Source organism: Leptinotarsa decemlineata, unplaced genomic scaffold, assembly GCF_025532065.1.
Source record: "Leptinotarsa decemlineata unplaced genomic scaffold, Ldec_3_MD MMD2_tig00001719_RagTag_RagTag, whole genome shotgun sequence".
Lineage (NCBI taxonomy): Eukaryota > Metazoa > Arthropoda > Insecta > Coleoptera > Chrysomelidae > Leptinotarsa > Leptinotarsa decemlineata.
The window spans coordinates 9,324,645-9,350,523 of NW_027412569.1; the positions used below are offsets into that span (position 1 = coordinate 9,324,645).

The window sequence follows — 25,879 nt, forward strand, 5'->3', positions numbered from 1 at the left end:
TTATTCTTTATCTCGGCGAACTTCAATTTATTTTATCGAAAAAAAGCTTCGGTAAAAATTGTAGGTATAGTACAATTCCAGAAATACTATTACATTTAAACGAAAACATCGTTGTCAAAGTTGTGATTCTATCTATTCTATCATCATTTTTCCTCATCTGTTTAGTATAATTTCCCAACGCCACTGCAAGAAGCAGATAAAGGCAAAAACGTCAGTCATTTCTGAGAGTTCAGTGCCTACTATTCAGCAATTATAGTACAAGTATGTTTTCAAAATAAGTATTTTATTTGATTTTTGTCCTACATGAAATTTTATAACATCCTTCGGCTATCCAAACCTGTTCGACGACCGGAGAGGAATCTTCGGTTTACTAACCGTGGGCAGTTCGTCAAGAAAAGTGGTTTACCGAACGCAAATAATGACTTTATCAATAGCTGACAAATTATGCGGCGTGTGTATAGACTCACAGCCATAATCCTTGCCTCAAGAGGAATGCAGAATGCAAATACTGCAGATGATTCTTGTATAAGTCATGGATAATATGGTGGAAAATATGTTGGTCAAACATACCCATATATCTGAAATAGATTTGAAAATAACATTTCACTTATCATACCATACATGTCAGAATAAAAATGACTCGTATGTATATGGTTTTGAGCAATGACATACCCCTATACCAATGATTGACTAAGATGAATTTTGGTATTGAAGACACCATCCTGGAACGACATAACGATTGTTGCTGTGAACCAACATCATAATATAACACAGAAGTGAAATTAAGTTTTCTGACATTCAGGCCAGCATAATCGCTGAACGAACTTAGGGTATAAATTCCCATGAATCAGTTTTTGAGTATTTTCATCGACTTGGTGTAGGCTCCTCCCAAATTTACTCACCTACTTCAGAGCAAAGATCGGAAAGGCAAGCATATTCCTAGCAGCTGCCCTTCCACCTTTCCATAGTTCTACTTGTATCTTCGGTGTTCATAAAAAAGTTATCGAATGTTTCCGTATATGCATCTTCTTTTTTTTCACATTTTCCACAAGTCTTTACCGACAGTGCCACTCTTGGGAACTGATGAATTTTCTTTCCCTTGTGGTTCAAAGTTTGAGAGTAGTAGATAATGAGTACTTGGTGGATACTTTGTGGTAGAGGGAATGTTTGCTTTCAGTGTCGTTGACAAAACGTCTAGAAAACTGTCAATGAGCTTTTTGACGTTTCATTGACGCTTTTTTAAGGTTCTTGACGTTTTTATAGGAGTTTCTTTGAAATTTCCAAGCAAAACATAGTAGACGTTATTGAACGTTTCGTTGACGCTTTTTGAAGGTCCTTAGATGCTTCTTGACATTTTCTAGATTCTTTTTGAAGGTTCCAAGATGCTTTTTGATGGTTTCCATATTTTTTCTGGTGGCTGGATATTCTGAGCGATGCGCTGTTGCTAATAAATTTTTTGAGATTTTGGAGCTTTTTGAAGTTTTCCAGAGGCTTCGCTAATAACGCTGACAGCTGACACTGCTGCACTCCAAAGTTTCTCTGGGAGTATTATTTCAGGTTAGGTTAGGTAGGTCAAACTCGACCTACCTAACCTAACCTGAAACCCAGCTTCTTGACAAAGTCTATTAGTTTATATGGTAAGTGATGTTTTAGGTCAGTTGGTAGAAGCGCGGTTCTACCAAACTCTGAAAACCTGAATTGGTCCGCAGCAGGGTAAGCACAAAGTATATGCTCTGCTGTTTCGTTATTTTCCAAACAGACACACACTGTCTTTTGACAGTCCAAGTCTTTACATATGATGATTCAGAGAAGAGTGACCTGTAAGGAGGCCTGTTAGACATCGTAGTTCATCCCTAATGTAGTCCAACAACTGTTTGGTATCAAGTTTCGAAGGGTGAATAAACGCCTAGGAGTGAGCCATTCCTAGTAGATTTTGCCAGAAGTCTTTAAATCTTGCCATCCAGGTGTTCAATGTTTGTTTGGCAAAACCTAAAGCAAAGCCAATGGACAGATTCTGGTCTGATGAGGCTACTTGCAGCACCATCATTACAAGGGAGTCAGCAGCCTCATTGCCAATTTGTTAAGTATTTCTATAGAGGAGAGTCGGTTGTGGCAATTTGCTACCAACTTAGACGTTACTCGGTAGGAGCCAAGAGTTTCCAAGCCGCTTAACTGCGAGAAGGAAAGTCAATGGCCGATGCACTAGAAAATTCAGCCCAGCACGTTTGTGCTGTCCACAGTAATCATAGGGGAGCCCAAGCAGGGATTTCAGGATTTACTAAAGCGCGGCAGATTGATATACAGGGGGATACCTTGTACTCGGTTAAGTATCTCCACCAAATATGAGCCTCATATATAAGGCCGCCCGTGAAGGATAAAGGATCAGATTAGTAAAAAAAAATTGATCATCAGAAATTCTCGAGCGCGTCAGATTAAGGTAGGTTGAGTTGATTCCATGCTAAAAAGTATATATTCCAGTAATCTGACAATTTGAGAGTGACGTAAAGAAAGGGGAGGGCAGCAAAGTTGTAAAAAAATTATTGTCATTTCGACATTCTCGAGCATAGCTGTGCATCTGTGTGATACATATATTTTCCCTCTCCGTGTTTCTATTATTCTTTCACTTTTTCTCTATCTATTACTCTCTCACTCCGTCCCCACTCTGAATTCTGTTGCCATGACGCCATCACAGCTGATCACAGAGTTTCGTTCGTGATGAAGATGACGGTGATGATTAATTAATCAATTGATTACAAAAATATTGATTTTTAGAGCATATTTTTTTAATTATTTTTTTATAAATACAAGTATTCTATTTAAAAACATATACTTATTTAATCGCATGCTATTTCCTGAACTTTTCAATTAATTAAGTTCATCCATTCAAAAATATTTAAAAAAATTATTTTCTTTTGTCAGATTAGGCGAATCCCTCTAGATAATCGTCAGATTATGATACAGCACGTCTAGAACATAGAGATGAACCATATATGTCTCAATCTGACGCGCTTGAGTATTTCGAATTGGCGAATTTTTTTTGCACATTTTAATGATGGCCGCGAGTTTGCGTGAGATCGAAATCGTCAGATTATCGAATATGAGGTTTTTTTGGGTGCACTCAATACTCTCTTTGAAAATCTGACGCACTCGATTGATTTTTTTTTCTTTTCACTTTAAACCCTTACGTACAACCACCCGCATCATGCAAACGGTCAGATTAACATACGAACATTATCAAAAATACGTGGGACATTGATGCTATCAATATCTGACGCGCTCGAGTATGTCTATGCAACAGTATTATTTTACATATTTAAAAATCTATAGCCGCTTCCCCCACCGATGGAAAGGTATATATTATATAACATTTCTTCTTATCATCTAAGCTTTGCAACCTAATATGTCTCTATGACGCTCTAGTAAATCCCCATTTTGCATCGTGGGCTCCCCTACTATAATGTGAACTGTCGGGAATATACCTGTACGTGCTTGTTTTCTTTCTAAATACATCGTTTTCCAGTCCTCCATATTGGCTTCTCATAACCAAAACGTCAATTATCACTTGATCTACCAAAGCCATATTTACATGAATACAAATAATTTATAGACACAAAATTAGTTATCAATATATTAATCATGACCTTTTCAATAATTTTTGACGAAACTTTTGAATCAAACTACGGGTTGATTGTCGAATGTGGTAGCATAATTTCATTCACCTGATAGTTACAATACAAGTCTTTGTGGTATTAAACCAAGAACCACAAATCTACTTTCAACTACTCGTCGAATATGCATGATTTGTACAGATCTCACGAGTACAACCTTTGTCTGAAGAAATCTTCGCAATTTACCATGAGAGGCAGGTGCACTCGTGTAATAGCTGCTTGCTCAATTACAATCGAAAGTAAATAATCTCTTCGATAAATTAAAGCATTCACTGAACTTGTAAGATGTCAGATAAATTCCGACCAGAATGCAGTTTCTGATTTTCTTTACCGCAATAATAATGACTATCGGCTCAGAGATGCAATCCAACGATTCCAAGTAATTTTTAATTCGAATATTGTTTATTTCCATTCGGCAGAAATGAGAAGATAAGTTCTTCGAGAAGTTTGAGTTATGCTAAAAGAATCTTTGGTTGCCTTGAGACAATCTGCAATCCCTGCAGGATCTTCAGTTACTCTCAGTTAGTGAAAAAATATTAAAACACCTGTAGAGACAGGTAAATATTTATAGATGGATCCCATCAGCTCACAAAGAAAAATATGAAGATGCTGAAGTTGATGCCAGTGGCTATGTTTTGTGTGTTACACGAAATAAAAGAAAGTACTCTTGGAATTGTGCAAAAAGCCAATGATATATCTGTTCAATTTGTTTACATTCACTCGTTTTGAAAACAGTCTTCATGAATGTGGTAGATTTTGTTGTTTTACGTTTCAGAAGATGTTATTATATCTATACTGGTTTGATGAGTACGATTAAAAACATCAACGTCGGTTTTGGATTTGCTTAGATTCCTTCAAGTTCGATGCTGTACTAACATACGAGGGTAGTTTCTGAAGTACCCGGCCTGCCCTAGAGATGGCGGTAGTTGTTTGAAAAATAACACGGTATTAGAAGGTACAGAATCTATACTTATACAAATAATATCCAAAACGGGATTGAAACGTGTACCAAAAAGTTCTGGAAATATGTAACTTCATGTAAAAATGATGTAGGTATTCCTAAAAAAGCTACAGCTACAACGATACGTTTGCTGAAAATGGTGAAAGTATATGCGACCTATTTGCTACATATTTTCGCAGCGTTTACGAGTCCTATTAGCAAACATATCATGTTCCTATTCAGTTCAGCAATAATAATCTGTTAAATTCAATAGAGTTCACTCCAGAAATCATATTAGAGAAAATAAAGTCACTCGATGTAAATAAGGGTGCTAGGATCGATGGTTACCCTACATATTTTGTTAAAAACTGTGCTTCTGGTCTATGCTGTGCCTTGAGCATCTTATTCAACATATCTATGCAGTCTGGTGCTTTCCTAGAGGTATGGAAAACTGCTCTACTAGTCCCGATCTATATAAACTCTGGTAATAGAAACTCAGTAATAAATTATCGACGTATCAGTAAACTGTCCATGTTCAGCAAATTGTTCGAAAGCATCGTTTATGACTCTATGTTTCACTATATCAAGTCATCAATCATAGAATGCCAGCATGGTTTTTTCTCCAAGAGGGCCATAGAAACAAAAATTATTAATATATGCCGACTATATTTCAACTGCATTAGACAATCGAGCACAGGTGGACTCACTGTTTACTGACTTCAGTAAGGCATTTGATAAATTCTCATATCAAAACTTGCTGGAATCGGTATACAGGGAGATCTCCTTAGATGGCTTTCATCTTACCTTCACAATCGCAGTCAGCTAGTGAGCGTAAATTGATACAGATCTGCTCCATTTGTGGTAACCTCGGGAGTCCCTCAACGTTCACATCTGCGTCCATTAATGTTTCTAGTATTTATAAATGATTTGAAAGATTGCTTCAAGCATTCACAAGTACTACTATATGCTGATGACTTGAAAATCTTCAGAAAAGTAACGACGATTAGAGATTGCTCAAAGATTCAGGAAGACCTCAATGCTTTTTTAGAATACTGTTGCCTCAATAAATTAAAACTTATATGTATATCTTTTTGCAGAAACAACATACCGATACATTTTCAATACTGCCTGGGCAATAATATTATTAACAGAGTAGAACAAATTAAAGATCTTGGAATCTATTTTGATACAAAAATGACTTTCAATCCCCATTTGGATTATATAATGAATCCCTGTAGCAAAACCTTGGGATTTTTCTGCAGAATATGGAAAGATTTCAACAACGAGGCAGCAATCACATCTATTTACTATGCATTAGTTTATAGTAAACTTAATTTCGGAAGTGTCATATGGAGCCCACATTATAATACACAAGTTACGATTGGAAAGACCCCAAAACAGATTTGTAAGGTTCTTACATTTCAAAATAACGAAGACTTATGTAACACTTTGCATTAGCGAAATTCGATCTCACTACAAAATACAGCTTCTAGAACAACGAATAATAATAACCGACTTAGTTTTTATGTAAAAACTTATAACAAACTGTTAAAAGTCATCCAATTTAGTATCAATGATTTTTTTATCACGTTCCTTAAAGGAACACAAGATACAGAAAATGTCTTGCCAGTCCGAATTTCAACACAAATTTGGGCAAAAACTCCTCAATTACTAGAATGTGTGATTCTTTCAACAAATATTGTAGTAATGTAAATGTTTTCTCTATTCCGTTGAATTCCTTTAAAATAACGATGAAAAGAATATTCAACACATAGCAAAAATAATTTTAGTATGTATGAAATTTATTAATTCAATAATTTTTATTTTTTCTTGTATCTGTTGACACCATGTATCTCTGTAACCACTATCAGTGGACGCTTCTATGGGTATTTGCCTCTTTGTATCCCAAATTTTGAATAAATAAATAAATAAATATAAAGCATATGTTTCGAGTTGGAAGACGCTGCGTTGTTTGGTATTTGTTTGGCAGCCATCAAAAGCGAACGTTTTCGATTATTTGTTATAATGAAGGAAATTGGCCATCGTTATGTGGTACAATACTCTAATTTGAAAGGTCTCAACTCAACCACTATAAAAACTGGACTAGATTCTACTCTGGGTGAGTTTGCTCCTTCGTTTACAACAGAAAACGGTATCGAATTTGTTGAAAGACGCTGGGAAAAGTGTATAGAGCTGCAAGGAAATTATGGAGATAATAATAATAGTAATAAACGTGTTTATTACAACAACCACAAAAAAAATCACAATCACAATATTAAGTTCTAACTACATATATAAAGTTATAGTAAAAGGCGAAGTTCAATTTTCGTATCTATGCAAATAACTGCTACTCTACTCCACTCGACCTAAAAAAGCCTCTGCATGGGTGGCAACTTTTTTAAAAGTTGAAGAATAGCATTTTATACTTTAGCTATCTGGTGACTGAAAGAGCGTTTGAATAACTGGGTTGTGAAAGTGAGAGGTGTTAAAGAGCCTTTGAATCTGATGTTAATATTATTAACATCGCATCGGTTCGAAAAATTACATTCTTATGCAGCTGCGAAGGTTTTCACCTATTCTCCATATTTAGCCATCCATAGGCAGTACCTATTATAATATATCAGTTTGAGGAAGGCATAGGCTGGTTGAATGAGTTTCTGGTGTGTTTTCCAAACCTCATATGGGAATCAAATAAAACTCCAACATTTCTGGCTCCATCAACAACATGAAGTTCATCTGCATTTATGTGATTTCCAACTGAACTGATGATTTTACTACTATTCATTTTTGTCCGAAAATGATAACTTTAGATTTTCCTGTGTTAATAAAAGGGAGTGAATAAGTTGCTAGTTCAATAAAGTGTCTAATATCAGAGTCTTTGATTCCGCAGGCTTCTTTGACATCTTCTGGATAAAAACTGTGATAAAATTGAGTGTCGTCCGCATAAAGATGTACATTACAGGTTTCAAGTTTTCTTAGCAAGGTTGACGAGTAAATAGTGACGAGCAATGGACCCAAAACTAATCCTTGTGGTACTCCTGCCTTTAGTTCCAGATTATTCCAAACGTGCTGCTTTCTACCTTCCAGATAATTACCAATAAGTTTGACAGCTTTAACAGATATCCCCATATAATGTAATCTATTTAGTAGGAGTTTATGATTCAAGGTATTGAATGCTCTGCTGAAATCGAGGAGAACCAATATCGTGCACTTACCATTGGCACCAATGAGTTTCTCTCAAGATATTCCCTTAACTGTAATTTCATTGCTTTTTCTAAAACTTTTGATAATGTTGGCAAAATACTGATTCCACGCAAGTCTCTAAACTCAGAAATATTACTTTTTTTCGGCAAAAACCTTAACCACTACACTCTTCCACATAGAGGGATAAACGTTTTCAGAAAGACAGATATTTATTATATGGATTATATGAGTTATTATATGAGAGCAGCATAATTTAATTGATCACAGTCCCAGAGCATTTGTACTGATCTCACAAATAGTTGTGTAAACAAATACGTCATTACCTTCTAGAAACTCAAAATTTGAATCGTTTAATCGGTTTTCCTTATAGAAGTCTAAAAGTGCATCTGAAGGTTCAGAAAACGAGAAAGTATTCACCAAAAATCATTAATTTTTTCTGGATCATTCAGATGTTCAGGAATATCTGTCGATATTACATTAACGATTTTGTTGTATTTCAGTGATTTCCAGAGCTCTTTTCTACTAAAATTTTTGAACTTATACCAGGGGAGATTATGAAAATAGATACATCCTTTTCCAAGATTTTTGTGTTTCCTTTGTTGGGCTGGGAACTTCTGGGACCAGCTACTTATGAACAATAACACATTTTTTATGTAAGGTTGTTTCAAAACTACAAAAACACATGTCATTGAAACAGAAACAACTTATGAAGCAACCTAATCATTTGAACAGAATTTTCAGAAAACGAACTGTTAGCATTCACAACCCCCCTAATCCAAATCCCTTTTCAATAAGGTATACTCGAATCCCATTCCTACTCGAAAAAAATTTGATTTTTCCAAGAAGTTCCTTCCATGACAGCTCTGCACCACGCTAGCCACTTCAACCCTCTCATTCATTTTTGTTTCAAAAATATACTTGATGTTCACATTTTGTTCACTGTCTCTCTTCAGCGAAACGCAATCCAACTGCAATCTTTTTTCAGGCGGTCATAAAGAAGGCGAAAGTGACCTGTAAATGCCACGGTGTCTCAGGATCCTGCTCTTTGATAACTTGCTGGCAACAACTGGCGACCTTCAGAGAAGTCGGTAAGTACTTTAAGACGATAAATTTTTAATGGGTATTTCGTCCTTAGTACGCATCTCAACAAGTAATTGGGAACGAGCTTTATCTGGTTAGAATTATCCTTCGATCTAATGGAACACGTCGATAAAGCGTACGAACTCGCTTTGTTTCATTTCAGCAATCAAGTTAGAGAGAAAGAAATAGTGGCAAATGAATAAACAGTAAAATAAAACGTCGAGAGCAAGTACAGGGACTTCAATAACGAGAAAAATATCGATACTATAAAAATTTCATAGATTATTTATTATTTTTCGCCCTGACGTTTTTTCTGCAACTGCGGAGGCAATATCAATGGCCGTAGTTATCTACCGTACTGACATACGCAAACTGATGGAAGTTCGTTTGTTTTCGTAACTTCTCTGTCCACTGTTCTTGAATTATGGTAGAATATGTGTGTTCTGTGTCTTTTGTCGATGGTTTTATCTAGCGTTCGTTCAAAAGCTACAAAAATCCAAACTTCATCATGAAGTCGGCGCAATATTCCACTAGCTATGTTGGTCAATTTGCTGAATACAAATGTATCTTGGCATGACCACGTTATTGGAATATCTTAGTTAGCTTCTAGAAAACTTGCCACACAGTTTAGAACTAAAAAGTTGTATACAGTCTTCAACCTGCAGCGAGGAGAAAGTTAGTTCTCCAGCTATTGAGCTGAGTTTACAGAGAAGATGAACTGGATCAAGTGACACAAACTGTCCCCCCGTAACATCGAATGAGGACCAGGAGCTTCCCAGTGCTCCAACCCTTGAGCGAACCTAGAAGGTCCCCACTACATCGAGAAAAATGTACCACGGCCTGAAACCTTGATGGAGATCGTGAGGAAATGCTAATTCCGATAGCAAAGCATGAAAGATCACCTTTTTGATTCTCCAGCTTCCGAACTGAGTTCACAAAGATGACCCAAACCTCAGAAGTTCTGTCTAGATTGAGAAAAATTTACCGCGGTCTGAAACCTTGAAGGAGATTTTTTCCTCCACCAGAAAATTCAAGCCCTGATGGCAATCATAAAGTCAGGGCAAGATTCCACTAGCTATGTCGGTCAATTTGTTGTATAAATGACATGATCATGTTACTGGCATATCTGAGTCCCCTTCTGGGAAACTTGCAATACTGTTTGGAACTAAAAAATTGTATATACCTCAGTCTTCAACTTGCAGCAGGGGAAAGCTAGTTCTCCAGCTTTTGAGCTGAGTTTACAAAGTAGATGGAGTAGATGAAACCACCCAAACTGCCCCCTCATAACATCGGATGAGAAATGAGATCTTAAAGTTTTCCAACTCTTGAGCGAACCTAGAAGGTCTCCACTACATCGAGGAAAAAACGCGGCTTTCAACCTCGAAGGAGATCATTATTCACGGGGAAATGCAAGCAATGAACACATTTGCAGCATCTGGCAGAGAAATCATTCTTCACGAGGAAATGCAGGTATGTACAGGAACATATTTGCAGCATCTGGAAGAGTTTTGTTCTTGCCAGCTGACCTAAAAGATGACTCATCAAATGAAGTAATTTGCTTCCTGATTCTCCAGCTTCTGACCTGAGTTCACAGAGAAGATTGAGGTTGGTCATACCACCCAAACTGTTTTCCATGTAACATCATACCAAGAAAGGAAGATTTCCAATTCTCCATCTCTTGAACAAACCTAGAAGGTTTCCACTACATTGAGGTAAATGTACCACAGCCTAAAACCTTGAACGAGAATGGTACACGTTTGCAGCATTTGGCAGTCTCAATCTTGCCAGCTGACCTGAAAGATAACTCGTCGAATGTAGTGATTTTCTTCATAATTCTCCAGCTTTTGAGCTAAGTTCACAGAAGAAATGGAGGTTGATCAAAAGACCAAGAGAGGAAGCTCCGCGGTTATCCATCTTTTGAACAAACCTAGGAACTTTCCACTACATTGAGGAAAATGTACCACAGCCTGAAACCTCGAAGGAGTATAACCTTCACGAGACAATGCAAGCCCCGATAGCAGAGCATGTACAGGAACACATTTGCAGTAATTGGCTTCATTAAGAAGCTGGATTTGTTTGGTCTAGTACTTGTAACTCAATAACTTTTGATAGGTACTCAAAAAAATACCTTCTCTGGCATATTGCTCACATTTATGGGTCTTCGCCTCTGATGTTGTTAGATTCTCTTCAGGAAAGAGTTACCCTTCTCGTAAATATTTTCGTGGGCAGTGTTCGATTGACTTAGCCCCATTGATTCCACCAAGAACTAAGTTTACGACAAAAGTATACGGCAAACTATAGCTGCTTTCGTTTCGGGGTTGAACTCATTACACCTCGAACTATATTGTTTGAGAATCCTTCCTCTTAGCGATTGTCGACTGTATGAAAAATATGTTTAAAGTTGTTTTTCGAAATGAATATAAAATGCAGCTCTTTGATTTGAACTCAAGTCGCCATTATCGGACAGGAATTATTCCCAGCTGGCCCCCTAGCATATAATAGTTTGAGTAATTTGATGATTAAGTTTTTCAATAATGTGTGTGCCGAAACTATTCTAATGCAAAAAATTTAAATTATCCTCTTCGGGCCCCAAAGTTTCGTTTTTCGGAAAAAAAAGTGCACTTTACACCTGATTTTAAGTAAGGCGGTAATTATAGAGCCCACCTGTGGAATGCACCACGTCCATTTACGCCGTTCCACCTCACAGAGCTTAAAGTAACGTTTTTTATTGTTGATTTTATAGCGCAATGAGACAGCAATAAAATGACGAGTGACAGGTGAGTTTCCGAATACAAGACACCTCATGGAAGGGTCGGGCAATGGTGAATTGCTCTTGATGGGACAGGTGAAAAAAAGATACGGAGCTTGGTATAAGGATTTTAGACGTATCTGAGTTGCAGGTCCCAGAAATGTGAAACAGAAACTGTGTTGAAGTTTCTCAGGAGTCGTTATCTATTGTCTCTCGATGAGTATTCCACAAACCAAGTTAACATCATCAAAAGATGATGCTGACTGTCACCTCCTGATGAAGATAATTGGTTAGCGAAACAAGTGTCAAGGGACAGCTCTCATGTGAGAAAATTATTTGCAATGGAAGGTTTCAAAGAAACGACTCCTAACTTTCGATATTGAAAGTTCAAAATCCCAGTGATACCTCAAAATGTTAGGTTATCAGAAGTCATCAGCAGTCATTTTACTGTCTACAGGAAAACCCAATGATCTTCAGGAAATCTTAAGGATATCAAGGATATCAACACAACTTCCCAATTCATGATTATCTTACAATATAGTTGAGTTCAATGAGCCTTTGATGTTTACTTTCGACGAACAAAGACGAACATGACAGTGGCGAGCTTTTAGGCGCTAATTTTAAACTTCAAATTGAAATAACAGTTATTGTCTAGCAAACCTGCCTTATGTAGTCCTTCTCGACCACCAGAGCAAAACGCTATTTGTCGTGGAGTTTTCAGCTCCTGGCGAGACGAATATCGTCAGAAAAGAGGAGGAAAAACGGATAAAATATCGAGGTTTTCTCTTCGAACTCCGCAGACTCTATCCAGATCACTCTGTCAAGATAGTTGTTCTGATTATTGGAGTCCTTGGTGAAATGATGTCCTCTGTACTCTCGAATCCTAAAACCATACCGGCTTGCCGCACTAAGGCAGATATCTTAGCCGCACAGTTTTCATTATTGGCTCACTGTGCTTGCGCAGGGCACATGATTCTCGTACCCAATGATCACTTACCCCACGGTGTGGGGAGTGGTCATTGGTTGATAATGCTGGCGCGCCCTCCCGAATGTATCGGGGCTTCGGGGGATAGGGCCTGACCAGCGCACACTACGGTGGACAAAAATAATAGTAGTAATAATATTCCTTTATTTTATCATTTGAATGCCTAAAGGTTACATACATATTTAAAAACGTCAAATTTCACTTACATCGTTACATTAAATATATAGTTTAAAAATAAAAAACTATCATCATAAAAATAAATCGTTTATGGAATAACAACACTTACGAAGTAGGATCTTTTTCAGTCTTGATTTAAAAATATGAACATTGGGGGATGATTTTATATGCTCATCAACAATATTATAGACCTTACAACCAATACAATAAACATTTTTTTGATACAGAGATGTGCGATGAAAATCAGGCTGCAAGAGATTTCTATGATGGGTGTTATATAGCAATGATTGTTATCTATTGCAAACTTATTTTTATTCTCATAGATATTATTATTATTATTTATTATTATTTATTAACTTCAGGTACAATATAAAATATAGAATATAGACATAGTAAAAACAAGTTAAGTTAATAAACTAAGAAGTCACATAAACTGTTTCCAGTTTGTGTGTGACTGTGAAAATTACAATCAAAGTTAAAATCACTTAAAGAAAACTAATAATATAATAAAAATACAACATTCATATTCACATATAAGCGCAAGCTTCCAGTATATATAAACTGTAAACTGTTAATACACCAAGAGATATAAAGTATTGACGACAACTGGTTCTCATATTAATACTTTCCATAATTCGAATTGCGTATTTTTGAAGAATGAAAATCCAATTCAAACTGGCACTGTTTCCCCAATTCAGTATAGCATACTTCATGTGGGAGTAAAATTGTGCAAAGAACAGCATAAGCGAGATATTTTTGCTGCAGTGGTCTTTCATATACTTTATGCTGTAGCAACTACTTCTCAGTTTATTAAACAATAGTTGTATATGACTTGCCATTGCATATGTTTGACGAAAATTACTCCCAAAATTTCACCATATCCCTACAAGTTATTTGTATTTCTGTATTTTTGAATAATACAAGTGATCTTTGGTTGGAGCGCCCAAAAAATACTGTGACTGTTTTGTTATGATTTAGTAACAGAAAATTCTTTTCAGACCAACGAATGATATCTTCATAAATCCTCTCAGTTTTACTTAGTAGCATGTCTATGCTTTTTTCAAAAATTAGTAAATTGGTATCGTCTGCATAACACACATTAGAGGGTTGAAGACAATATGGCTCTCTGGGAAACACTAGCGATGATGGTAAACGTATTTGAGAGATATCCATTGGTGGCCACTTGCAGAAAACGATCTTTCAGGAAGCTGGAGAGCCATACACAAGAATGATCTGACAAGCCATACCATCGACCATGTGTGGCAGACCCTCATGCCACACATGGTCAGGAGCCTTAGAAATATCAAGCGCAACAGCTCTTGACTCTCCATGTTTCTCGATTGCGTTATTACAAAGGTCGTCTGTTGATCTCTGTTTCCGAAAGCCATATTGATGATCGCTCAAGATGTTGAAGACAACCATAATTTTTATGTTACTGATAGCAAAGCCACTGGTCTATAGTTATTTGTCCGAGTACATCAGACCCACAAAAAATCATTATTGTAATCGTGAACAGTTAACTCTTGCCCTACGATGAAACACCACAGTCTCTGGTTCTTTTGTTTGGTAGAGCATCGAAAGTTTGCCTGAGGAAATACCCAGCTTCGTTTATAGTCACGCTCACTTCCTTATTAGGCGCAATTTACCTCTGCCGCGAAAAAACAAACCAAACGCAATTGAACATTCACGATCACTTGTTCTCCCGTGTAGATTTAGACAGCTGAATGTGGACAGGTCGCGGGTTATGCCTCTCCTACGAGCCAAGCACGGTTATTTCCCCATAAATAATGCCACTCACTGGAGGCATTTATGTCGGCGGATATTCTTCAATTAAATATCTTTCATTGACTATCAATTATGTTTGAGGGTCGCAGTGTGCATAAAATAAGCATCAAGTATTGTCACTGTGATATCAAAGTTGTACCCAAGCTTTATTATACTATTAATCTCTATTATCGAACACTAATTGTCTTCTGAGCAGTAGCGGTTGATTACCAACTCTGTTCTGTTGCTCAATGGAAAAACACTTTCCAGAAGCGTTTAAGAACGTTTTTGCCAATCAGCTTGAACATCCACATTTATCGACCATACCTCAAGTGAATCTAGCATAGATCAGGCAGGCGAAACATATACGACCCAACAGTGTACTAAGAAATCAGCGAGGTTTTCGTAGAACTCATGCAAAACGGCATCAACCTCAATACAAAGTGAGACTGCAGTAATCCCCTCGCTGTCAACCCAAGCTAGAAAATTTTGGTTGCCTTTACCAACAAGCCCCAATTACGAATGGTGATTGTGTTTTATAACGAAGTTGTAGTAGCGCTACTTCGGAAATGTTATAGAGTATAGAGCAAGAACTTCTGGCTATACCAAACGATGGCCAAAGCTAGTACACAGTACTAGTACTGCGGATAGTACACAGTTCAGTGGGTTCGTTGATGTATATAATGAACAAAAGTGGACCTAATACCGATCCCTGTGGTACACCATGTTTTACTTTTGAGCATATTGAAGAAGCTTCTTTTAAAAAGACTGATTGTGATCTGTTAGAGAGGTAGGATTTGAAAATTTCATTTGCTACGCTCTTGATGCCATAATATTCGAGTTTGTCAAGAAGGATACTGTGTGATACACAGTTGAAGGCCTTGCTCAGGTTTCACATGGTTACTGCCGTGTGCTTACCCTGTTCAAGACCCTCGACTATTTCATAAATTAATTTGGCAGTGGCTTGAACTGTGGAACGATTCTTCCTGAACCCAAATGTATAACTATGAAGTAGGTTGAATTTCTCAAAGTTGGATAATGATTTTTTCGACTATTGTTTTCACAATTATAACAACTGTCGGGATAATGGAGAAGGTTTTGAGGAAGATTCACATTGCCTTTCTTGAAAATCGGGATCATCTTCATTTAACATCTGAACCAACTGAACTTTGTGAGGGTGGTATTTTTCTTTATGCAAAACTCTCAAAATAGATGATTTACTTACATCATTGTCGGCGGCAAGTTCTCGAGTTGTCTTATGCGGATTTTCCTCAATCTCTAGAAGTACATCTAACTTTTTTCATCAGTAAATTGAACATTTCTACCTGGTTTTCCAATATTTTTTACATGTTCAGTTCCACGAATTTTTTCTTCAATTTTACTAACTGTAGACTGCGTCACGTGTTGACCAAGGTTTTTATTATTAAAAATTTCACAAACCTCCTTTTGAGTTCTTGTTTTATTACCACAACCAATCATAATTAAAACATCTATTCTTTGAGTCTCGGACAAATGAGCCATAATTGAATTTAATACGCCCACAAATATTATATTGACGTCTTTTAGTAACTTTAAATACCTAAATGACAGCAGCCTACTAGATTCATATCAATTGTTCATTTGGCTTTTTGTCTAATATTTTAGTATCTTCAAAGATTTTTTCCAGGATTCAAGGTTAGTAAGGAGCGTGTTACAGGGATTGTCTGTTTAATAGATCAGGTTATTGTCAAGAAGTGAATAATGGTGGTCATTTTGAACATTTAATTCAATTGTAAAAATTAATCTTTTTAGTTATGATTGCACCAAATTCAAAAAACTTCATATTGCTGAACAGAGGACTAAAATCCCTTTCCAACAAGGTGCCACCCGACCCCCTTTGCTATTTGAAATTTTCGAGGGGGTGCTTATAATTCAGAAGGGGTGTTGGAGGGGGATAATATTTTCATACTGTAAATTGTCAATTTAAGAATAAAAATCGACCTATTTCAGGTTTTTTTCACATAGCACATAATAACGCTAAAAATGAATTTATTCCATACATATGGACCGCACTGTATATGGAAAAAATTGAAGGCCTCAAGATTGGCCCCTGAGGAATACCAATATCTATATTCTCTCAACAGTATTGATATGTCCAATTAGCAAATATTTTTCTTTTTCCATGAATGCCAACACACAATCGGAGATTTTTTTCTCATACCAATTGTGAATGTATCTTTGGCCAACTTTATCAAAATTCAAAGAGTTAAAATTGAGAAGAATCCTGCGCCATGTGGAACTGGATTATTTCCCGTCCAATAAATGAATACTAAGCGTTTATGCAAAACCTGACTGTGATTTAAACGCAGTGCTTAATATTCCTTGAAGGCTGCAATTCCACTCGATCTAGACAACTCTCAAATTAAACGTTCATAATCATGCAAACAAACACAAATTATGTAAATGTATGTAGTACGCACGCCTCTTAATCAGCTGTTGGAGCGAGAAAAACGGGGTGGGGACAAATTGATTTATATTCTAATAATCCCAGAAAGCATTCAATGCTAATGACGTGCAATGCGATTTCTTTGAAGTCTATGACACTCGGCGGTCGTTAAATCTAAGGTAACTGACCTAAGTGTGTCGTTTTGGTCTGCGAAATTTAAATGTAACATTGTTTCAATCTATATTATTTGACTCCAAGAAGGTTCAGGAAGAATAGAAAAAGAACTTCTTTCTTTTAAAGTTCATACCACCCATTCCAATAATCGTATTCCTTGTAGAAATTTTCACAGGAAACGGAGTAAACAAAGAGTCCTAGAGTCTACAGAGAAGACCGCAACTGCTCTTTAACTCTAGATCCTGTTAACAAACCTAGAAGACTAGGAGAAGCGACCAGAAGAAAACTTATCACCTCCTCAAAAAGCAAGATAACTTCTCAATCTGCCTCACATTAATTTCTTGAGCAGTAGATGCAGTATCTGAATCAAGAGAAGAAAAATATCTCCTCTCTGAACAGATCAGAAAGAGCACCCAATCGGAATGGAGTAACCAAATAAGTCTACAGAGAAGATTCCATCTGCTCTTCAGCTCTAGATCCTGTTAACAAACCTAGAAGACTAGGAGAAGCGACCAGAAGAAAACTTATCACCTCCTCAAAAAGCAAGATAACTTCTCAATCTGCCTCACATTAATTTCTTGAGCAGTAGATGCAGTATCTGAATCAAGTGAAGAAAAATATCTCCTCTCTGAACAGATCAGAAAGAGCACCCAATCGGAATGGAGTAACCAAATAAGTCTACAGAGAAGATTCCATCTGCTCTTCAGCTCTAGATCCTGCTAACAAATCTAGAAGGCTAGGAGAAGCTACCGGAAGAAAACTTATCACCTCCTCAAAAAGCAAGATAACTTCTTAATCTGCCTTACAATAAATTCTTGAGCACTAGAAGCAGTATGTGAATCAAGAATGATCTCTTTCTGATCAGGTCAGCAAGAGTACCCAATGAGCCAGCCGAACCAGAGGCAAAAATTCCTGAATGGCTGAATCTAATATGTCGTCGGGTGGTGCTTACTAGATTTCCGCATAGGAGAAGGTTGCTACGATCATTAAGGAAGGTACGCTGAACATCCAAGAGACTCATAATCGAATAGTCAACTGGAATCTCTTCAGTATGTCATTATGACTGTCACAGATGATATTCCAAAAGATAGTTTATCGATACGTTTCCAGAACTGCACATTTCAGTCTGGATGACTAAACGTTTCCTCAGAGGATTGATTGATATGACAAAATATTGTGGTGGAGAATATTGAATGAATAGATGAGTAGGCAAATTTGAACAGAAGTCCAAATAGGTGTGATGATGTCCAAGAGAGCTAGATACGCAAATTCCCATTGAGGCCTTGCTCTACTCAAGAAATGAGAAGTATCTGTAAGATGCGTTTACCAGACACTACTCTGTACAGTTTGGAGAGATGGATGTTTCGAATTGTATTCGAAATATTTACTTTCTTGGTGATCAAACATGAGATGAGTCCTGAATTGATCTTCTGGAACAGACATCTTCATACATCCCCAGACTCATCAGTTCTGGATTACCATTATCACCGAATGCTGACAAATTTTAGTAGTTTGGTTTTTATCAAATCAGATTTCGAAGAGGTTTTATTTTTCTGCAACTCTTCTCATCCTTCTTCGCTTTTGTAAATGAATTGTTTCCTTCTAGCCAAAATCGATTTCTATATCCATCATTGTGAATGATGTTCATGTGCTCTTAACCTGTTGGGAAAAACCAGTTACTTGAGTCACGACACAGATATAGTATAGATGGGGTACTACTGAAATGGATTAGTAGTTATCTTACGAATAGGACTCAAATGGTTAAAGCAAATTATCACTACTCCACGTTCATCGAAGTAACTTCTGGTGTTCCTCAGGGGTCACACCTCGATACCTTATTATTCAGTTCATTCATCAACGACATTATTCATTGCTTCCGGCACGCCGGAATTGCAGATGATTTAAAACTTTTCCTGATTATTAAAACCTCATTCAGTCTGCTTCAGTCTAACCTTGACAATCTATCAAACTGGTGGTCCCTAAATGGCATGAACTTGAATGCCACAAAGTTTCATGTCATGCGCTTTCATCGATCCCATGTACCTTCTACCACTTTTGATTACACTTTAAATGGTCGTGTCTTGGAGTCTGTTAATCAAATAAAAGACCTTGGGGTTGTTCTTGATCCCACCTTGAACCGTGAGTATACCCACGGCTGTCCATAAAGCCATGAAAATGCTAGAAATGCATTTAGAAAAAATGTATCTACATATTCAAAACCGCTCAACTCGACAGCAACAAACATTTTATGTACCATTTTATCGTTTGAACAACACATTCAAGAATCTTACGATTAGCCAATAGTAACGTTGATCTTGAGATGTTTAACATTTCCTTGCATCATTTTAAAACTCAATCACGGAATACTGTGCTTTAATGTTTTAGTGTATAGTTTAAGGTAGTATAGATATATGTTTCATTGTCGCTCATTGTTTTTTTTGTCGTTTTACACTCTAAAATTGACCCCTTATAGGCTATTTTTAGTTGCAATTTGTAATTCTGTACCTTATCTGATTTTATTTTAATTATAATATAACATTTTATTTATACTTTAAATGGACTTGCCCGTAAATGAATAAATAAATAAATATTTGCGGGTTTACACTAGAGCAGTGCAGCATTATTCTGTCTTCATTTTGTTTGACTGAAATGATCTTTTCAGATTGCAAAATTGAAAGAAAAAGTTGTTAACCTGCAGAACTTGATAGAGAAAGGAAAATAGGCAATTGGAACCCATAGTCATCGATTGTCTGAAGTAGAATATCACAAGAGTAATCATATAATGTCCCAAATGGCTTCGTTCTAAATATCCATCTGTTTTTTTGGCAATAAACTTTCTTTTCGAGAGAAGAGGGCATTTCAATGATATGCGATGAAAAAATACAAAAATGCTAAGCAAAAATTAAAATAAAATAATCAACTGTGTTAGCAATCACACGTAAAAAAGTAAGACCTCGTTAGTCCTAAGCTCGCACAAGTTTCTCAACTTCTGAGAGTTGTCGTTCGTATGGGGGCGAGAACTGATTAACGAAAAAACAGATTTTAAAACAGATTTTTTTTAACATAAAGACCCACCAAGCAGATGGATATTTTGAACGACTGTTCGATAATAGAGTTATGAAAAGTTAATTTCCTAATTCAGAATCAATAAAGAAATAAAATGTATCTAAACTAGGTAGTTGTAGGAAAAACCCTACAAGTACATCAAGTTTTTGATCAACTACTATTAGAAAACAATTCAAAAACTTCAAATTTTTGTATGAAATTCTTCCTATCAATTTATTTATAAATTGCCTGTAAATGCTACTACGAAGCTTCGAGTCACGATGCACTTATGGCTCCTTCAAATGGTTTTTATTGCCTGTTTTTTATTGAAGTCAGTCAGTGAGAGTGGCTTAAAGATAATAAACATTTTTGTTTATTATAAACAAATATCTCCTTCAGCGGTGATTGCACTTTCCTCTCTTCAATGGCGCCGTAAAATTCGACATTTTACGCCTAACAGTTCTGACTGATGGCTATAAAATCTTTCTATATACGAGTGGTTGAGATCTACCCACCACTAGGCCAGTACCGTTTCAAGAATAAAACATCGAATTTAAAAGTATTTTTGCTTAGAATTCAGTTGAAACTCGTTTTATTTTCAATTTCGATGACTTTCAAAAATTATATCAAATCCTCCTTAAAATTCCGAAAAAAAAGTCAATTCCTTGGTCGTCTTAAAAGAAAACTGTGCTAGGAATTGCACGTTAAAAGTTTAGACCTCGTCAGTCCTCAGTTCGCACAAGTTTCGACTTTTGAGGGTTGTCGTTGATGAGATAATTTTTGAACTTTTATGAACCATTTCAAAAAAAAATCTTTCTATCCATTTCAAAACAGATCATCTGAAACGAAACGAAGCAAAGCAAACAGTAAAAATTAACCATTGCTCATTAGCGCCGAGGAAATTCCAGTGACGGGCACTAAATTACCGAAGAATTGCCTCTGAGCCACAATTTACTGTGGCTGATAATAATGATTTCCTGAAAACAGTAATTTGTACCGAGTATGATATGCAAAGAAACGATGACAGGAAATCTGAACAAATTACATTGTCAGAAGACGAAGCTCTAATGTCTCTAATTCTATATCTCTGAAACAATCCTTTAAATGTACGACGAGTGCGATTAGAGTGTCTTCGTTGAATGCGTTCGAATATACACTCAGGATAACCAGGATTAATGTTCATTTGAAATTTCAATAATGTTAGATGTAACGTCAATAAAAAAAAACAGTTAGGTATTGAAAAAATATACAGCGTGACTCACGGTCGATGGTAGGTTAGACGTTTCTGGAAAACGCAAAACATGATTTTTCTGAAAATTTCACCTTTCATATTTCCTTACCTGGTCTATCGATCTAAAATGTTTTCAGCATTGCGGCATTGCCACTTCCATCAAAAAGTCCTAGCAACTTTTTTTTTTAAATAGAACACCCCGTATATTAATACATTTTTAGAATCGCTCTAGTATTTCAATACTCATTTGTTGATAACGTCCTATACCTATCTCTATCTGTTTTCGAGATAAAAAATGAATTGTGCTAAATATGGTCCAAAACATAGCCTTAATTGAAATTAAGTACATCAGTACTCTCAATTCATGAAAAGTTGATATTTTGATGATAGTTTAGACAAACTCGAAATATTCAAATAACACCAAGAAATAGACTCCATATCATACAGGGCGAGCTAAAATTACTATTATTTCCATTGTGCATAAAAGTAGTCGAAAGGTCATTTTTTCAAATGAAACCCCCTGTATATTACTCGATAAATTGGAAGATGATGAAAAATGATTCAAGATGATAAACATGTCCCTATACCTAAATCGTCAAGTTTTCTTAATAAAGCCGTTTTTGTGGAAAAATAGTTATTCATGTTTTACCTACAAGTGTTGAAAGTGGCATTTTATTTTGTGAGTGGGGATTATTGCAAAACGAGCGTCAGCAAGTGGAGCAAACTCACGAGCAAAATAAAATCACTTTTAACAAATGTATCATACAATTTTTTTTGTATAACGTTACTGCTGATAATAAAAAAAAATTATAGGGGGATTTGAACACACGATCTTTGGATTACAAGGCATATGTTACAACTACATACGCCAACTCACGTTATTTTAGGGAGGATTATTGGTTAGTCATGAAGGACTTTCTACAGTTGGACTGAATACTACTTCGTCATCGTCAGTAACTTCACAGGGATTTAATATTACCAATAGCACGAACTGCATGTGTGAACTTTTCTAAATGATTTTTTGGTAGGTGTTCTGATTGAAGTGTTTCTATCAAAGAGATTTTCAATAACAGTTGTACAAAAAATAATTTTTAAAGAATTTGATTTCTAGGTAGCCGTGGAAATATCAAGCTTATGACAGTTTGGTGACTTTTATAAGTAATTGATAAACGGTTATTGACGGTGTTTCAAAAAATCTCCAAAAATGAATGCAAATATTGATTATTCAAACGAAGTTCTTATGAAATTATTTATTATACACGGAATTTGTGATCAAATCATTGCCAGAACTTGTTGAAAATTCAACCAAATGTATCCTGAATTAACATCAATGAACGAGAGGAAGTTTGTGAGATTACAAAACAATTTCCTTAAATATTGGTCCATGTTAAAAGCGCCTTCAACATCACCAAAACCTGTTACTTCAAATGAAGACAATACTGTTAACGTTTTGGCATATTTTTATGCATATCCAGAAGCTTCCGTTCGCAGTGCAGAAAAAGATTTAGGTGTATCACATGCTTCAGTACAACAAATTTTGAAAAATCCAAAATGCATCCATATAAATTTACCAAAGTTCAAGCTCTAAAAGCAGAAGACTTCGAACGTAGAATGCATTTTTGTGAATCTCTTTCGATTCATACACAGGAAGATCGGGAATTTTTGTCAAAAATAATTTAGAGCGACGAATCAAAATTTACGAGGGATGGTATTTTCAATAGAAGGAATAAACATTTTTGGGCTGATCACAATCCTCATGTCACAAAAGAAATGGGGTTTCAAGAAAAATTTGACCTGAATGTTTTCTGTATTCTGAAGAACAATAAAATTAGCTTTTTTATTTATGAAGACACACTGAATGCAGAGAGATATCTCCAAATATTAAGGACGACTGTAACCGATTTTCTTGAAAATTTGCCTTTAGGGGAATATAGGAATTCGTGGTTTCAACTGGACGGGCCAGCTCATACCACTCAGGAAGTTTCCAGGAAGCTTGACGAACTCTTCGACGATCGTTGGTTTAAGCGTTTAGAGCCGTGGGATTGGCCACCGAGATCACCCGATCTAACGCCACTTGACTGTTTTTATGGGGTGTTTTAAAAGGAAGGGTATACAGTACTCCAGTGCCCACCAAAGAAGAATTGCGACGGCGAATAGTGCGGAGTATTGAAGATCTGGATCCCCAGGAAATTGAAAAAGCAACCACAAGTCGCGTACAAAAAAACATTTCAAAGTGTTTAGAATGTAATGGACAACATTTTCAGCATTTATTGTGAAAATGTGATATTTTGTTTACAATTTTGTTATTTTGAATCATCTTATTCTGTTAGTGTCTGTACTTTTACATGTTTTAGCCCACTTACTTACTTTTTACCTAGAAATGATTGATTTTTGGTATAGTTGTTCCCTGGAAACTTTGAGCCATAGTTAAGGAAATTATTTTGTAACCTTACAAACTTCCTCTCGTTCATTGGTGTTAATTCAGGATACATTTAGTTGAATTTTTTACACGTTCTGACAATGATTTGATCACTTTGTTCATGTGTATAATAAATAATTTCATAAGATCTTCGTTTGAAAAATCGATATTTGCATTCATTTTGGAAGATGATTCGAAATAATGTAATATAACAGAGAAACTATTAGAGAAATGACAGAGAATGCTCTATGTAATGAGCAATGAGTTTTATGAGAGATAGAGAACAGTAAAAGGAATTATAAAACAGAATAATGGGACAGGATCCAGAAAAACGTGAACCAATAAAATTAAAAATTATGAAGAGGAATATCTGTTGTTTCTTTTAGATTATCTAGTGACGGATTGTGACATCTATCAATTCTACTTTTTGTGAATTGAATGCACTTAGGCCAATGATTTATTTACTATTCTCTGTGGTTTTGTAGATTGATGTTTTCCTATTGTTTCTTTTTTTTTCATTTCATCGCCTAGTAATTCGTCTAAATTTATGAAGTGACCAATCAGATTCAAGACTTCTTCAGATAAATGTTGTATTCACGAGATCTGCGTTATATATTAGCTTCTGTCAGTCGGTAGCCAAGCGGTTCGGTGTGGGTGCTTTGTTCACTCACTCGAATTGACTGCCGTGCTGGTCGGTGGTTCAAGCCCTAGTCTGAACGATCGATCTTCACTTGCTACCGACAACCCGTGTTAGGAATCACACGTTTAAAGGTAAGACCTCGTTAATCTTGGCTCGCACAAGTTTCGACTTCTGAGGGTTGTCGTTCGTAGGGGTGCGACAGCTGGTTAACGGAAAAACAGATTTTTAAACAGATTTTTTTTCTTTTTGAGAAACTAAAGTATCTCTTTGAATGAAATATTTGTAAATATGTTCCTGGTATCCTTTTCTTCAAGATTACAAAAAATTTACATGGAAAAAAATAATTTTTTACTTGCAAGAATTGCAGGGTTGAAATTTTCAATCTTCGCAGATTCATGGACGTCTGAATTTATATTACTGGTAAGTCTGTGATATTGTGTAATTTCAAAGTACATGAAGTTGATGTTTCTCCAGGTATAAATATGGCTTTCATTCTACAGAGACAGTGTTTCTATTTTTATTTTTCTACTTCCTAGAAAGGTGAATCTGAAAATATATCAAATGATCACACGAAAGATTTCATACCAAAAACTTAGGTAAGAACTGATATTATGTTGAAGCAAAAAGCAAGAATCAGCTTCAATAGTTCAAAGGTTTTACCATATAGCTCCTCTTCAACGTGAACTAAAATCACTGTCTTAATGCAAAAAATATATAGGCATAAAAGTAACATGAAACATATCAGGAAAACTCTGGAAAAATCACAATTAAGGTTGGGTATTCAAGCCAACGAAAATCATCAGAGAGACTATATATGGTGGTATTAGAAATTCACCAACACTAACAAAATGTTGATAGAGAAGATAAGTAAAATGAGTATTTTTTCTTACTCAAGCTTAGCAACTCATAGGTCTGGCCATAGATAGAAGGACACCAAGCATCCAAACTTCAAAGTATTGTATAATGTTGTATCAAACGCTCATCAATTCCTGGAATGAAGAATTTATGTTTTGTATCTCTGATGATAACATTAATAAAAGTCGAAACGTTGACAATACCATTCTGTTATGCAATTCGACCCTATTCCAACCATTCTCATTTGAATAACCAAACTACTCAGAAAGGAAAATCATACTCTCAGAGGTGTATATTCGAACGAATTTTTGCTCGATCAGTTGACTTCGGAGCAACTCCATGAATGGACTGATCAAATGCTGGACCTGGACGGCAATATTGATAAACTGTCTTTGTCATTTATTTCTGAGGGCCTCACACGAAGAAGGCGGGTTTTGCTTGTATGTTCCGACATTCGTCGTTTATAGCCGGCTCATATGACTCCGGGATATTACAAATGATCGTTATGATTGACGCTGCAGTT

At 36.1% G+C, this 25,879-nt stretch overlaps 1 protein-coding gene across 4 annotated transcripts in view; it reads left to right on the forward strand.

Annotated features, from left to right (window-relative positions):
- LOC111513953 (protein Wnt-5b) overlaps nucleotides 1-25,879 on the forward strand; it is a 136,947-nt gene that overhangs the window by 100,529 nt on the left and 10,539 nt on the right. For all 4 annotated transcript variants that reach the window (XM_074176436.1, XM_074176439.1, XM_074176438.1 and 1 more), the window contains exon 6: nucleotides 8,798-8,900. In XM_074176436.1, coding sequence (XP_074032537.1) covers nucleotides 8,798-8,900 — 103 coding nt within the window. The remainder of the gene's footprint in view (nucleotides 1-8,797; nucleotides 8,901-25,879) is intronic.